Source organism: Myxocyprinus asiaticus, chromosome 35 (assembly GCF_019703515.2).
Source record: "Myxocyprinus asiaticus isolate MX2 ecotype Aquarium Trade chromosome 35, UBuf_Myxa_2, whole genome shotgun sequence".
Taxonomy (NCBI): Eukaryota; Metazoa; Chordata; class Actinopteri; order Cypriniformes; family Catostomidae; genus Myxocyprinus; species Myxocyprinus asiaticus.
In genome coordinates, this window is record NC_059378.1 from 15,909,045 (window position 1) to 15,923,828 (window position 14,784).

At 44.4% G+C, this 14,784-nt stretch overlaps 1 protein-coding gene across 1 annotated transcript in view; it reads right to left on the bottom strand.

Moving 5' to 3' along the window:
• LOC127425860 (inactive N-acetylated-alpha-linked acidic dipeptidase-like protein 2) overlaps nucleotides 1–14,784 on the bottom strand; it is a 492,025-nt gene that overhangs the window by 59,147 nt on the left and 418,094 nt on the right. Inside the window, exon 12 of the mRNA XM_051672151.1 lies at nucleotides 3,923–4,016. Coding sequence (XP_051528111.1) covers nucleotides 3,923–4,016 — 94 coding nt within the window. The remainder of the gene's footprint in view (nucleotides 1–3,922; nucleotides 4,017–14,784) is intronic.

Genomic DNA, 14,784 nt, shown 5'->3' on the forward strand with positions numbered 1-14,784 from the left:
CCCCGCGCGAGGCCCCACCCACCGGTACGTCCGATGAGATTGTCCCCTTGGTCCCCCTTGCCCGGAGCTTAGACATGTGGCTTGCGCTTTCCAACCCGTCGCGATGGCTGGCCCGGACTGTCTAACTCAGCTATGCTATTCAGTTCACCAGGCGTCCGTCCAGGTTCAGCGGCATCCACTTCACCTCGGTGAAGGGTGCGATAGAGCCTGTCCCACCAGCCAAGATGAAGAAGGAGTTTTACAGCCCCTACTTCATCGTACCGAAAAAAGGCGGTGGGTTGCGGCCAATCTTGGACCTGCAAGTACTGAACCGGGCTTTACACAGACTCCCGTTCAAGATGCTGATGCAAAAACACATTCTAGTGAGCGTCCAGCATCAAGATTGGTTCGCGGCAGTAGACCTGAAGGACACGTACTTTCATGTCTCGATTCTACCTCGACACAGACCCTTCCTGCAGGTTGCATTCAAGGGTCAGGCGTATCAGTACAAGGTCCTCCCTTTCAGCCTGTCCTTGTCCCCTCGCATCTTCACGAAGGTCACAGAGGCAGCCCTTGCCCCACTAAGGGAAGTGGGCATTCACATCCTCAACTATCTCGACGATTGGCTAATCCTAGTTCACTCTCAGGATGTGTTGTGTGCACACAGGGACCTGGTGCTCTCGCACCTCAGCCAACTAGGGCTTCGGGTCAACTGGGAAAAGAGCAAGCTCCTCCCAGTTCAGAGCATCTCTTTTCTCGGCTTGGAGTTGGACTCAGTCTCGTTGACGGCGTGCCTCACGAACAAGCGCAAACAGTCGGTGCTGACATGTTTGAAGGCATTCAAACAGAAGACAGCGGTTCCACTGAAACTGTTTCAGAGGCTCCTGGGGCATATGGCATCCTCAGTGGTGGCCACTCCGCTCAGGTTGATGCATATGAGACCACTTCAGCACTGGCTTCAGACTCGAGTCCCGAGATGGGCATGGCACCGTGGGACACATTGCGTGTCAATCACGCTGATCTGTCACCGCCTCTTCAGCCCTTGGACCGACCTCATGTTTCTACAGGCAGGCGTTCCCCTAGAGCAGGTCTCCAGGAGTGTTGTGGTTACGACAGATGCCTCCAAAACGGGCTGGGTCGCTGTATGCAACGGGCATGCCGCCCCCGGCAGGGCTACAAGCCCATTCTACCAGGGGTGTAGCGGCCTCCTGGGCCTTGACCAGTGGTGCCTCTCTAACAGACATTTGCAGAGCAGCAGGCTGGGCAACACCCAATAATTTTGCGAGGTTCTACAGTCTCCGGGTGGAACTGGTTTCATCCCGTGTAGTGGCACGCATAAGCAGGTAAGTCCGGGACAGCTGTCTGGGTTTATCACTTGCACATAGTGCCTTTCACCTCCCCTGAGCTGAAGACGTGTGCTGTTGACTCCCAGTAGTGTTCACAAACTGTGTTCCCTGGATGATTTCCTCCGAGCCCTGTGGCAGACAAATTCATGGAGAAACTCACTGCCGGCTCAGTACATGTGCTAACTAAGCCCTGTACTGGGGTAGGTGCTCCGCATGTGGTGGTTCCCCATAGGTAACCCCATGCACTAATTCGTTTCCCTGTTGGTAGACTGTGTTTTCCTTGGGCAGAGGCCCCTCTGCCCCAGTCACCATGTTTGTAGAAACTCCTCCCCCATAGGGTAGGACCTACCATGGGACTTCTCCACATGGCATACTTCCGACAAAGTTCGGCAAGACCATGTGACGTATGTCCACTCAAAATACCCCCCCCTTTCTGGGCGGGGTGTGGTCTCCGCGGTGTCTTCCTCTTGGGAGGGACACCCCCCCAACGTAGAGCTGGTGGCCCCAGTCGGTTAATTCCTTTTTTTGGAGAGAGGAAAATAAAGAGGATAAGAGGCCATGACTGGGCTAGCCTGTCTCTATCTTTTGGGCAGTCAACTTGTCCCCAAAGTGCCGTTTGACACTCATAACAGCATTGGGGTTGGTTACGTGTTGGCCTGGTGCGCTGGCTATGAGGCACACAGTGGTCTGCCCGTCACACACCGCCAGTTCACGTAACACAGTTCAGCCAGTTTCTGCATTTTGTATAGGGACCCCTAGTGTCACTACGTCGACACAACGTCAAGTGAGTGACAGATAGGGAATGTCCTGGTTACTTGCGTAACCTCTGTTCCCTGATGGAGGGAACAAGACGTTGTGTCCCTCCTGCCACAACGCTGAACTACCCGCTGAAATGGCTGGGACCTTGTCTCGGCTCCTCAGCACAAAACCTGAATGAGTGGTTGCATACCAGCTCCTTTTATACCCGTATGTCTGGGGGAGTGGTATGCAAATACCATTCACCAATTTTCATTGGCCTTTTATCAAAGACCAGAGGTGTTTCGGGCTCCCAAGAGTGACCACTAGTGTCACTACATCGACACAATGTCTCGTTCCCTCCATCAGGGAACGGAGGTTACGCAAGTATCCAGGACATTTTCTTAGCAGAAATCATGGTTATGATACAATTAACCATGGTTTTACAACTGTAATCCTGTAGTTTCCTTATAGTAACCATGATTTTACTATACATTGTAACCATGACAGTAACCATGATGAATTTGTGTATTACTATGATGTGATGAGGAGGAGGGTGGGGTAATCAGCCCAATCGGGCTAATCAGCCAAGGAGAGGGATAAATGCAGCCAGATGCAGCAGTTCGGGAGAAAGAGAGCCACACGCAGCTGCCGTTTTCATAAATATTACTGTGATGCTTCGTCCGGTTCCCGCCTCCTCCTTGCCCATTTTAAACCCTGTTACATTGGTCCCGAAACCCGGGAAGGAGGAGGGATGCGCTGTCCGCCCAAAGGAGCAGCTGCCCATGAGGGGAGGATGGGCTCGCTGCCGGCAGCCTGGAGCGGTGGAGCCGTGGCCAGGGGCAGAGGGGCTCACTACAGGCCACCTGAACACTGAGGGACATTCCATCCGCCAGGAGTCGGAGGACTCGCTGCTGTCTGCCCGGGGAGGAGCGGCTGTCATCCGCCAGAGGGTGGAGGAGTGGTCGAGGACCAGGCGACGGCGTGTCTGGGAACTGACAAAAATGTTTTCTCTCTCTCTCTCTCTCACTGTCGCTCTGCCTCACCCTTTCCCTCTCCTCTTTTTTTCCCCCCTCCCCAGCTTTAGAGAGGCGGGGAAAAGCCTGCCGGCAGGCGCAGCCAGAAGGGCAATGGATGTACGTCATGCCGGCGGTTCCCCGGCCTGAGGCAAAGGAGGGAGGAGTGTGACAAGAAGGAGGGTGGGGCCGGGCCATGACTACGCATGGCCGGCCCCCAATCGGGCTAATCAGCCAAGGAGAGATATAAATGCAGCCGGATGCAGCAGTTCAGAAGGAGAGAGAGAGCCGCACGCAGCTGCCATGTGTGTGTTTGTGTTTTGTGTCTTTTTGTTTAAGTTTTCATTAAAATATTACGTTGATGCTTCGTCCAGTTCCCGCCGCCTCTTTGCCCATTTTAAACCCTGTTACATATGATTTTACTACAAATATCATGATTAAACTATAGTTACTGTAGTAAAACCATGATTTTTATTAAGGGCAAACCTGTTGAAGTGTTTACCAAATAGAGTACTCTTACTTTGGATTTGGCATTAATATATTTATTTCTTACACATAGCAAATACCGAACCGTACCAAAACTGTGACCCTAAAACCGTGATACAAACTGAACCGTTAGAATTTTTAACTGTTACACCCCTAGTATTTTCCACCTCTCTAGGATCCCTCAAAGCAGGCTTTATCTCACCAGTGAGCATGAAATGTGAAATGGAAAATCTGGAGTAGATTATGGAAAACTTTGAATGGGGAAGGGAAATCGTTCCAGTCTGAGTGTTGCTTAGTGACATTCTAAACTTGACGTTTTGATATTGCTTACATAACCATCAAACAGACGAATATTTTTACCTTTAAGTTTGTTCTGAACATCCAGAGCAATATCCAAAGGGTAAAATGGAAGAACAGGGTCAGTAGCGAGTCGCAGGATGGCCTCAGCTGTTATCTGAATTGACAAAGACAAAAAGCTCCATTAAAATTCTGCCAAACCAATTTTGCTTTTTTTGTTTTGTTTTTTTAACTTCAAAAGTACAAACCCTAAAAAAATGCAACCATAGATAGTAGTGCAAAAATATTAAAACACTTTCTGTTTTAATAAACACAAGGGCTTGGAAATTTTCATTTCTGCTAACAGTTGACTGTTTAATGATAAAATAAATAACGCAATTAATGCAGTATCCATTTCTTTTCACTAATTTTTTTCCACACTTCCTGTGGCTAAAATTGGCATATACTGTAAACATTTCCAGGCGGTACATGCTCAACTTGACTGCACATTCTAGCACAAAAACTGATTGTGTGGAGCAATGAATGCTTATTCATTATGCACAACGCATGGACCGGTCATAATAAACACGCAAGCGGATTTACTGTACGGAGAACGGAACATTCACCCGCAAGTGGTGAGCCAAGTGTGGGAGAGATATGGGCATGCTGTTGAAAACGCAAACTCAATGTCATCACAACTAGTGTCAAAAGTGAAACTAGGCAGGAGAGACCCAGAGTGTGCATGATAGAGACTGAACGGCAGCCAGAGAAAATAATAGTTTTGAGATTTTAAACTTCAGCAAATTAAACTTTAGCATTTAATTTTATTTTATAAGTGTATGTATATTGTCTAAAAACGCATTAGCAATGTACACTTTACAATGTTCTCTTTCCAATAAAGTTTGATATAAATGTAATCTGCCCATCTGATCCTATTATTAAAAATGTCTACTGGAAAACACCAGAAGATTTTGCCCAACTTTTAATTACAGTATGTCCACTGATTTTATGGCATGTATATATATATTTATATCTCTATAAATGTGTCTAATTAACTCTATTAGCAAAATACGGAAACTTTTTGTATTTAAATATTAAAATAATTAAATTAAATGATGACTAAGCAATTTCTTGCAAGTTCTTTGAGACAAAGTATAAAGTCAAATGTTGTTATGATTTTTTAAAAAAAATTTTTTATTGTTCTGGTTTTAATGTAACGTGTACCATGATTAATCGTGATTAATCACAGAAAACTGTGCGATTAATTAGTTAACTTTTTTTAATTGATTCACAGCCCTAATAAAATTAATAATAATAATACAAAAAAAAAAAATAACAACTTTAATTCTTTTGCATGACCAGGGGTGTATAGCAACTACAATAACTCCATAACTTTTAGAAATGTTGAAAGATATACCTCTGTTGTGGGAACTGTTGTGGACAAAAAGGTGCACATTGTCACCTTTTAAAAAAGGGGAAAGGCGCAATGCAAGCGATACACCCAACCGGCCGCCCAGTCTACCTGCTGTTACCACGTAACACTCAGGTCGAAACCGGGTCTATGCGTAGGTTATAAAACCTTGCAAATAAAAAACTGTTGCCAGCTATGAAAAAGCCAACTTTAAGACCAATCAAAACCAAACTTCACATTTTCATTTTTCCTCCAAATGTTTTGCAGCACTGGACTGTACCATTAAAATAATTGTTTCTCACTCAGCAAAGCTATGTTTTAAGTTTTTAATTCTCCATTAGTGCTCCCACAGTGCTTCTTTGTGATGCTTAGATAATAAGTGTTTTTTTTTCAGGATGCCAGGCCTTCAACAATTCAACAATAATTGTTTGTTGTGTTGAGTCTTGTTATTTTTCCAATGCCCTTTCATTGACATTTCAGTCCCTGGTTTGAGTCTGTTACTTTCCACCCCAGCCACTCTGCATTGTTATTCGCTGAGTGATCATAATCATGAAGGTGTTAAGATCTGAACTAAGCTTTTCCTTTATCCATACTGCCCACTGAAAACCACAGTTTGTCATGTCACACCCGGAGGGACGTCTTTCACCACTTTTCATCTGTATGCTGCCCTTCTTCCTCTAGCATCGCTGATCAAACATTATTGATTTGTTTGGGGTCCCTTCAAGTTCTGCATGAGGATAACAGACAGGCTGGGGAACTGCAAAGTATGAACACTTATTGACTGTGGTTCTATCATATGGTAAGTGTCTCTTCTGCCCAACCTCTTCTGACCTCTGAGAAAACCACAGTTTGCTGGCTAGCTGGATCGGGGTTTGGAAGATGGCGATCTCTCTCTCTCGGGATGGGCGGAATCATGACATGTGATAGGGCACCGTAACACACGCCTCAAAGGAGGATTAAGTGTCTGACCACTGACCCTGTCTAAACGAATCAGCCTCAGGGCTGGAGCTTGCTGGCCTCCCACGAGAGCTCAGGATCAGCGGTAAAGTCCACACTGAACACTGAGGTCATCTCGCATTTTCTTCTTTTTAATACCATAAATATAGTTTTTATTATTATTATTATTATTATTTGTATTATTTTTGGTCTTTTGAGACTTATATTTATGCAGATAGTGAATAGAGAACAGGAAATTACTGGAAGAAGAACGGGGAACAGGAAATTAGCCAGTTGTGAGCCATGAGCACCACAGCTCAATGCACCATGGCTCAGTGCAGTGTATCTGTGGTAATCGCTAGGCCACAGCACAAAAATGTATGTCCTTCTTTATAGGGAAAAGTAAATAACAGGAAATGATCAAGAGAAGAAGGAGAAATGCCATGAGTCAGACCTTAATTCAAACCATCTACATAGGCACTACGACTTAACACTGCTATGCTGCAGTGCAAGATCTTCACAGTAAAAAGCAAATGATAAGAAATAATAGTAAAGAATAAGGGAAACAGGAAATATTGCAAGCCAGACTTGAATTCACATCACCCGCATGAGTATAATGGCTCAAAACTGTGCATATGCACATAATTACATTAATATCCATCTTTGCATGAAAAATGACTGGAAATTAAGGGCACAAGATGGTGGAACCGGAAATGTCATGGGGCAAGCTCAAACTCATGTTACCCACATGAGCACTACAGCTCAATGCCTGCATATACACTAACCACTAAGCCACAGTACCAACATAAATATCCTTCTGAGCACGGAAGGGCAAATTAATGATGCACATTAGCATTCTGAACCAGTAAAAGTAGTTTGTACTATTGTTCTAAAACACCTGACATATTCAATAACAACAAGGCATTGTAGATCATAAAATGAGCATTTTTAGTTGTCCTATTTTTTTCTAAATCTGACTTTCTTTTTTTTTGGTTTCTTATTAAACCCATACCATGTAAGTTGGGGTGATGTGGAATCAATCACAGACTAGAGATTCTAGCATTGATTTCAGCAGAGAGCATTAATCAGCACTACAAAATGTGCCTGAACCAAAAAGCTGAATTCTTATTTATAGCCTCACTGTTGCAGTTGCTCTTTAGTTCTTTTGCTCTCTCTCTTTCTACTGGGTTGTAAAAAACAATACTAGACATGAAAGAGGCCACAGAGATGAGGAGACTATAACAATCCTTAAAGATGAAAGATGTACATATCATGCATATTGCATATATACATTCTACATTCTAAATGTTTTTTTTTGTGTTTTTTTTACTCTGGTCTTTCAGAATATTTCAGTCAGAACATATAAAACATTTTTTTGTTAAGATGAAATGTGTTTCTGTCTTCTTGCTTCTGTCGATAATTTAAGGTGGTGAACAGATGCATGTGTTGAGATGTATGTTGGCTATCAGTGAGTAAAAATGAAGAAAGAGAGGGAGTTCAACAATAAACAAATGACGCCATCAAAGTGTGTTCTTAGCAGGGTTGAGTCCCATGACGCCTTGCAAAGTGTTTCTGAACTGGGGGTTCTGTGGATGCAGGTCGTTGAGGTGTTGGATGAGAGAAGAAGATATAATGGCATCTGTGCTTCTAAAGCAATAATACAAGGAAATACTTGCAATTGTTTTATTGTTATTGAATTCTACACTATTTGTATTTGGTTCTTGTTGGAGTCAAATTTAAAAGTTAATTTTAAATCTTTTATATATATATATATATATAGTACACATTGTTCATTTAATTTTTTCGTAAAAACAAAAGTGTAAGTTGAAGTTATCTTATTATGAAATCATTCTTGGTAATGTTTTTGAATAAAAACAAATGATAAATTTCACGTTAAAATTTTTTATTTTTTTTATTTTTTACTTGCATTTTAATTTACCAGTAATTGGATACAAATTTTTTGTGGGTTAGAGTACTCGACTACAAAATTAGTTGAAAATGCCTGTCCCTACATTATACACCCTAAATATGCTTCTCATCTGAAAACGCAATACGATTGCAGCCTAGTTTTTGCTCGAGTGTGCAGCGCAAGCCATCACGCAACCACTTGTGCCAATGATCTGCTCTGCTTTAAATATACTGTATCTCTAGAGCGTGCATCAACCGTCCTTCTCTCAATATCACTGCACAGACCACAAAACTGATGCCACCCATTTGAATTCTTGCGAGAATTTTCTAGTTTAAAGCGCAGAAGTCAAACCACTCAAACAGCTAGACCGCCCTGATATTGTAAACAGCACTGACGAGCAAAAAAAGAAAACACTGTGTATGCACCAAAATAAAGGTTTTTCAAATTACACATCATTATCCTTACAAAAATTAATAAAAAATTGTAATTAAAAAGTACTATAATTTTTTTTTGTTTACTTTTCCAGAAAGACTAACTACATGCCATTATACTTGAAAATGTCTTGGTTACTGATGTAACCTCTGTTCCCTGATGGAGGGAACGAGACATTGTGTTGATGTAGTGACAGTAGGGGTTAGATCTTGAGAGCCCAAATCACCATTGCTTAAAATAGAAAAAGCCAATGAGAATTGGCGAGTGGAATTTGCATGCCACTCTCCAGGAGAGGGAGCACTACGGAGACCACATCCTACCAGAGGGAGGTTAACATGTGGAGAATACCTCACATGGACTTACCAATGGGGATGTTCACATGCATGGAGCACTGAGCCCAAGCACATGGGCTCACCTGAAAAGGGGCATACCACGAATACTGGGCCTAGTGCTGTTACTCCTCCGCCGAGTTTGTCACTGAACAGTGCTTAAGAATTAAAGAGGCATCCAGGGTTCACCGGATATGGGGAACTGTTGTGGACAAAAAGGCGCACATTATCACCTTTTAAAAAAGGGGAAAGGCGCAATGCAAGCGATACACCCAACCGGCCGCCCGGTCTACCTGCTGTTACTGCGTAACACTTGGGTCGAAACCGGGTCTATGCATAGGTTATGAAACCTCGCAAAGGTATTGGGTGTAGCCCAACCCGCAGCTCTGCATATGTCTGCAAGAGAGGCCCCCCCTTTCCAGTGCCCAGGAGGACGCAATACCTCTAGTGGAGTGCGCCCAGACTCCCAAGAGGCAAGGCAGTTCCTAAGATTGGTATGTGAGAGGAATGGCATCCACAATCCAATGGGCTAGCCTCTGCTTAGAGACAGCTTTCCCCTTCTGTTGTCCTCCAAAACAGACAAAGAGCTGCTCTGAGCATCTAAAGCTCTGCATGCGGTCCAGAAAGATGTGCAGGGTGCGAACTGGACACAGCAACGACAAGGCCGGTTCTTCCTCCTCTGAAGGGAGTGCTTGCAGGTTCACTACCTGGTCCCGAAAAGGAGTGGTGGGAACTTTGGGCACGTAACCGGGCCGGGGTCTCAAGATCATGTGAGAGTCTGTTCGCTGGTAACAGAGAGCAACTGCAGGTCCCCCACCCTCTTGATGAAAATAAGTGCCACCAGGAGGGCCATCTTCAGAGACAAAGTGCTGAGCTCGGCCTGCTCCGGGGGCTCAAATGGGGCTCTCTGTAAGGCAGGTAGGACCACAGAGAGAACCCAAGAGGGAATCAGAGGATTCAACCTCCTTGAGGAACCTGTTGATCAGATCGCACTGTCGTGAGGGTCTCCCGTCCAGTGTATCGTAATAAGCTGCTATGGCAGCCACATGCACTTTCAGGGTAGAGGGAGACAGCCGTCTCTCCAGCCCTTCCTGAAGGAAAGACGTAAGCGAAAGGTGAGAGGACGAACACAAGCATGCATTTGGCTCCGAAGAAAAATCTGAATAAGTGGTGCATGCCATCTCCTTTTATACCCTTATGTCTGGGGAGGAGAGTGGCATGCAAATTCCACTCGCCAATTCTCATTGGCCTTTTCTATTTTAAGCAAAGTTGATTGGGGCTCTCAAGATCGAACCCCTAGTGTCACTACATCGACACAACGTCGAGTGAGTGACAGACAGGGAACCATGAACAAAACTATTAAAAATACAACCCAGGCTACATTAAATCCTGGTTATGTTTTTGAAGGTGTTGGGTCACCTGACCCAACGTAAAATCTGAGTCCTGAAGCAAAACCAGTTGAGAACCACTGGCCTTGTGGGCAGGGGCGGATTGGGAAGAGAAACTGGCATAGAAACATACATAGAACATACATAGAAACCAGCCCAAAAGTTGTTGAGCATGATATGCTGTCCTTTTCTGCAAATCACGGCCCCCTTCAGCATATCACTGCGCCGTTTTGCGGCCCTCTTCAGCAAGTCGCGGCCCGTTCTGCATAACGCGATGGCTCGTTTCAGCTTATCGCCGCCCGTTCAGCCCCGTTTCCACCGGGAAAAGTCCAGTTCTCCCTATGACCAGTCCACCCCTGCTTGCAGGCGATGTGAGCGGAACTCCGGGTTAAGCACAAACAATCATTATGGTATGTACTTTTGCAGCATAAAAAATTATAGAAACTTGGGATCAAATGAAAACAGAATTACAGCAAGGCGATATCGTTCTTCCTCACCCATCTGTTGTTGATGACGGGTGGGAGGTTGATGGCCAAATATCACACATATAAGCATTTTAGTTACTTTGAGTTTTTGTCTAGCGAGAAGCTATGAGTAACCTAAATAGCTCTGAAGCCTATCAGTGCATTCACAGCTATAAAATTGGATATGTTTTGAGGACTGTAGATAATTATTTTTATTTAAAAGCAGATACTGAAACTTGTCAGAACTTGAAGAGTCTGTTCTACCGAGCTTGTGTACTTACTCAAGAGACATTGGGAGGTCCAATGCTTATGCATTGCATGGCTCAGAGATGATATGGTCATGCTGCTGTCATTGGATAAAATGCAATTATTTGGCAGGAGATGACTGTGTAGTAGGCTCATTCTAGCTTTATAATTGTTAGGTTCACAAACATAATCTTTGTATCTAAATGCTAGCCTAGATGAAATGTTTTGGTGTTGACAGAACAACTTGATCCTGTTGATTGACAGATTGGACTTTATTGTTCTATTGTAAGAAATCAGGATGCACAAGTGGCCACACAATAAGCTGCACTTTTCAGAAAGGACCACGTGTAATACAAAATAATACATTTATTTGGACATACAAACATTGTACACCAAACTTCATTTTTCTCTGTAAAGTAACTTTGAAACAATATGTATTATGAAAAGTACTACACAAATAAATGACCATATTATTTTCCAATCTTTTTTTCCCCCTTAAGTGAAAACATAGACATCCTGCAAAGACACTCACAAGAAAGTGTAGTGCAGGCAGGGAAATGCAGGACAGAAAAAGTCTAATTACAATTAATTTCAAATTTCATAAAGCATCTCATTACTGTACATGTCACATTTCATTGTTATTGTCTTCCAGTGAACAATTCATCCATTGAACATCACAGCATGAAACAGTAGCAAGCAGTCACTACTGATTTCACTGCACTCATTTGGGAACACAGTTTGTTCTTATACTAAAAATGTCACTTATAGCATTCACAAAGACCGACCCTGGATAGAAATGAACATACTCTTAAAGTTTCGAATGAAATGTCAGCACATGTACACACACCTGTTGGCACAAAGATGATATTGTTTCTATGTAGTTCATAGTGCTCAGTTTCTGGAAGTCTATCATAGTGTAGCCATAAAAGTGGATAGAATAAGTATTCTCCACTGTTGACTTCTTGTCACAAACAAATTATTATGAGGCTTTTTCAAACAAATGTTCCAAAGCCAATCCTTCTGTAGGCAGCCGATGGGCGGAGAAGCATCGGAGACAAGAGCACAGTGCTTTTGCCAGTGTTTTATATTGTTGCTTTAGCCAAAACTTTAGTTTTGCTTGACTTTTAGGACAGCCCTTAACTGCACACATTGTGTGAATAAGTTCTAAAGACATTTACAAATGTTTAAAATACTCTGGCTACCACCCCTGGAGTTCGCTAGCTGAGTGACTCCAACCAGGTCTCCTAAGCAACCAAAATTGGCCCGGTTGCTAGGGAGGGTAGAGTCACATGGGGTAAACTCGTACCCTTGTGGTCGCTATAATGTGGTTCGATCTTGGTGGGGCACGTGGCGAGTTGAGCGTGGTTGCCGCTGTGGGTGGCATGAAGCCTCCACATGCGCTATGTCTCCGTGGCAACGTGCTCAACAAGCCACGTGATAAGATGAGCGGGTTGACGGTCTCAGACGTGGAGGCAACTGGGATTCGTCATCTGCCACCCAGACTGAGGCGAATCACTACGCGACCACGAGGACTTAAAAGCACATTGGGAATTGGGCATTCCAATTTGGGAGAAAAAGGGGAAAAATAAAAAAAATATATATAAAAAAAATAAAAAGCAAGAATCTAATATTATGACACACCAGCTAACAGTTACTAGCTACACACAAAACATCAACCAAACGCACTTCCGCTTGCCTACTGGAAATTCTGCCCACCTGTCCAAATACAGTAGACTCACTGAAAATATTGTGGATTGACGACCAATATGCTGGTCCCCAGATTATGTTGTGTTTTAGATACTGATAAAGTTTGTACAGGTATAGTCTTCCAACTGTAGGTAGATACAGTTAGAGTTATGTAAAATTATTTAAACTGTAACAGAAAATTTTGGTCATATTGCCCACCTCTATGTCATTCATTCAACAGAGATCATTCGTTTCCTATTTTACTTGCTCTGTTCACAGGTATTTATTATAATTTCTAAATGCACATCCACACCTATATGTGGATATATTTTAAATCTGTAGAATTGCATTTAATTGTGTCAACCACAAGTCACTGTGGCCTCCAAGCTTCATTCTGGAGCACTCTGAGCTTGATTACTATGCCTGAATAAGAAAACACACCCCCTCATTAACATATGGACAAAAAAAAAATTATAAATGGGATATAAAGCTTGCCCTTATCTCTCCCACACCTGGCTCACTGTTTTCAGGTGAAGTCTCCATTCTACATACAGTAAATCTACTCCTGTGTTTATTATGTGTTTTGCATAATGAATAAGCATGCATTGCTCCACACAATCAGTTTCTGTGCTAGGATGTGCATTCAAGTTGAACATTGTCACGTTTATGTGTTTTGTTCTTGTTTTCATGTGTTTTTTTTTTATTTTTTTTTTTTACGGTTTTTGGATTCCATGTTTGTAATAAACTGCACTTGTGTTCTTCACATCATCTCATCTTTGTCTGCCTGTCATTACCTTGCCAGCCATCGTTACAGAATACCTGACCTAACCATGAACCCAGCAGTTCAACTCCTATACCTACATCATGGGAATCGTCCCCTGGAGGAATATGTAGAGGACTTCTGCACTAACTCACGTTGCGGTCACCGAGCCAGGGTCCCACATCATGGTCGCCGAGCCAGCGTCCCACGTCATGGTTGCCGAGCCAGCGTCCCACGTCTTGGAAGCCGAGCCAGTGTCCTATGTCATGGTCGCTGAGCCAGGGTCCCATGTCATGGTCGCCGAGCTTGCGCCACCTTCTGCCCCGGATCCTGGGCCTGCTGCATGCCATGTCACAGCCACGCCATAGTCAGCTCCATGCCATGTCACAGCCACGCCTGAGTGTGCTCCATGCCATGTCACAGCCACGCCTGAGTCTGCTCCATGCCATGTCACAGCCACGTCTCAGCCTGCTCCATGCCATGTCACAGCCACGCCTCAGCCTGCTCCATGCCATGTCACAGCCACGTCTCAGCCTGCTCCATGCCATGTCACAGCCATGCCTCAGCCTGCTCCATGCCATGTCACAGCAACGCCTCAGCCTGCTCCATGCCATGTCACAGCAACGCCTCAGCCTGCTCCATGCCATGTCACAGCAATGCCTCAGCCTGCTCCATGCCGTGTCACAGCAACGCCTCAGCCTGCTCCATGCCATGTCACAGCAACACCTCAGCCTGCTCCATGCCATGTCACAGCAACGCCTCAGCCTGCTCCATGCCATGTCACAGCAATGCCTCAGCCTGCTCCATATCATGTCACAGCAACACCTCAGCCTGCTCCATGCCATGTCACAGCAACGCCTCAGCCTATTCCATGCCATGTCACAGCAACGCCTCTGCTCCACGGTCCAGGCCCGCCTCTGCTCCATGGTCCAGGCCCACCTCCGCTCGACGAGCCAGCGCTCACGCCTGCCATGGCCAACGAATAAGCATCCACGCCTACCATGGCCAAGTCAGGATCCTGCCGTACCATGTTATCATGTCATGCCATGTAGCCACGTCAAGTCACCACGGCCACCTCCCTCCAGCTCCCTCACAGTGAACTTTGTGTTTATGTTTTGGGGCATCGAGAGCCACCCCTAGTGGGGGGGGGGGGGGGGGATATGTCATGTTTATGTGTTTTGTTCTTATTTTCATGAGGTTTTTTTGTGTTTTTTTTTAGGTTTAGATCCTGTTCAGGTCATTGGTTCCATGTCATGTTATTTCCTGTTTCCCTGCCATGTCATGTGATTCCCTGTTTCCATGTCAAGTCATGTGACCATCCTGTTTCCCTCCATGTACATGTGTCTTGTTTTCATTGGTTTATTGACTTGTTAACTCGTTATTAG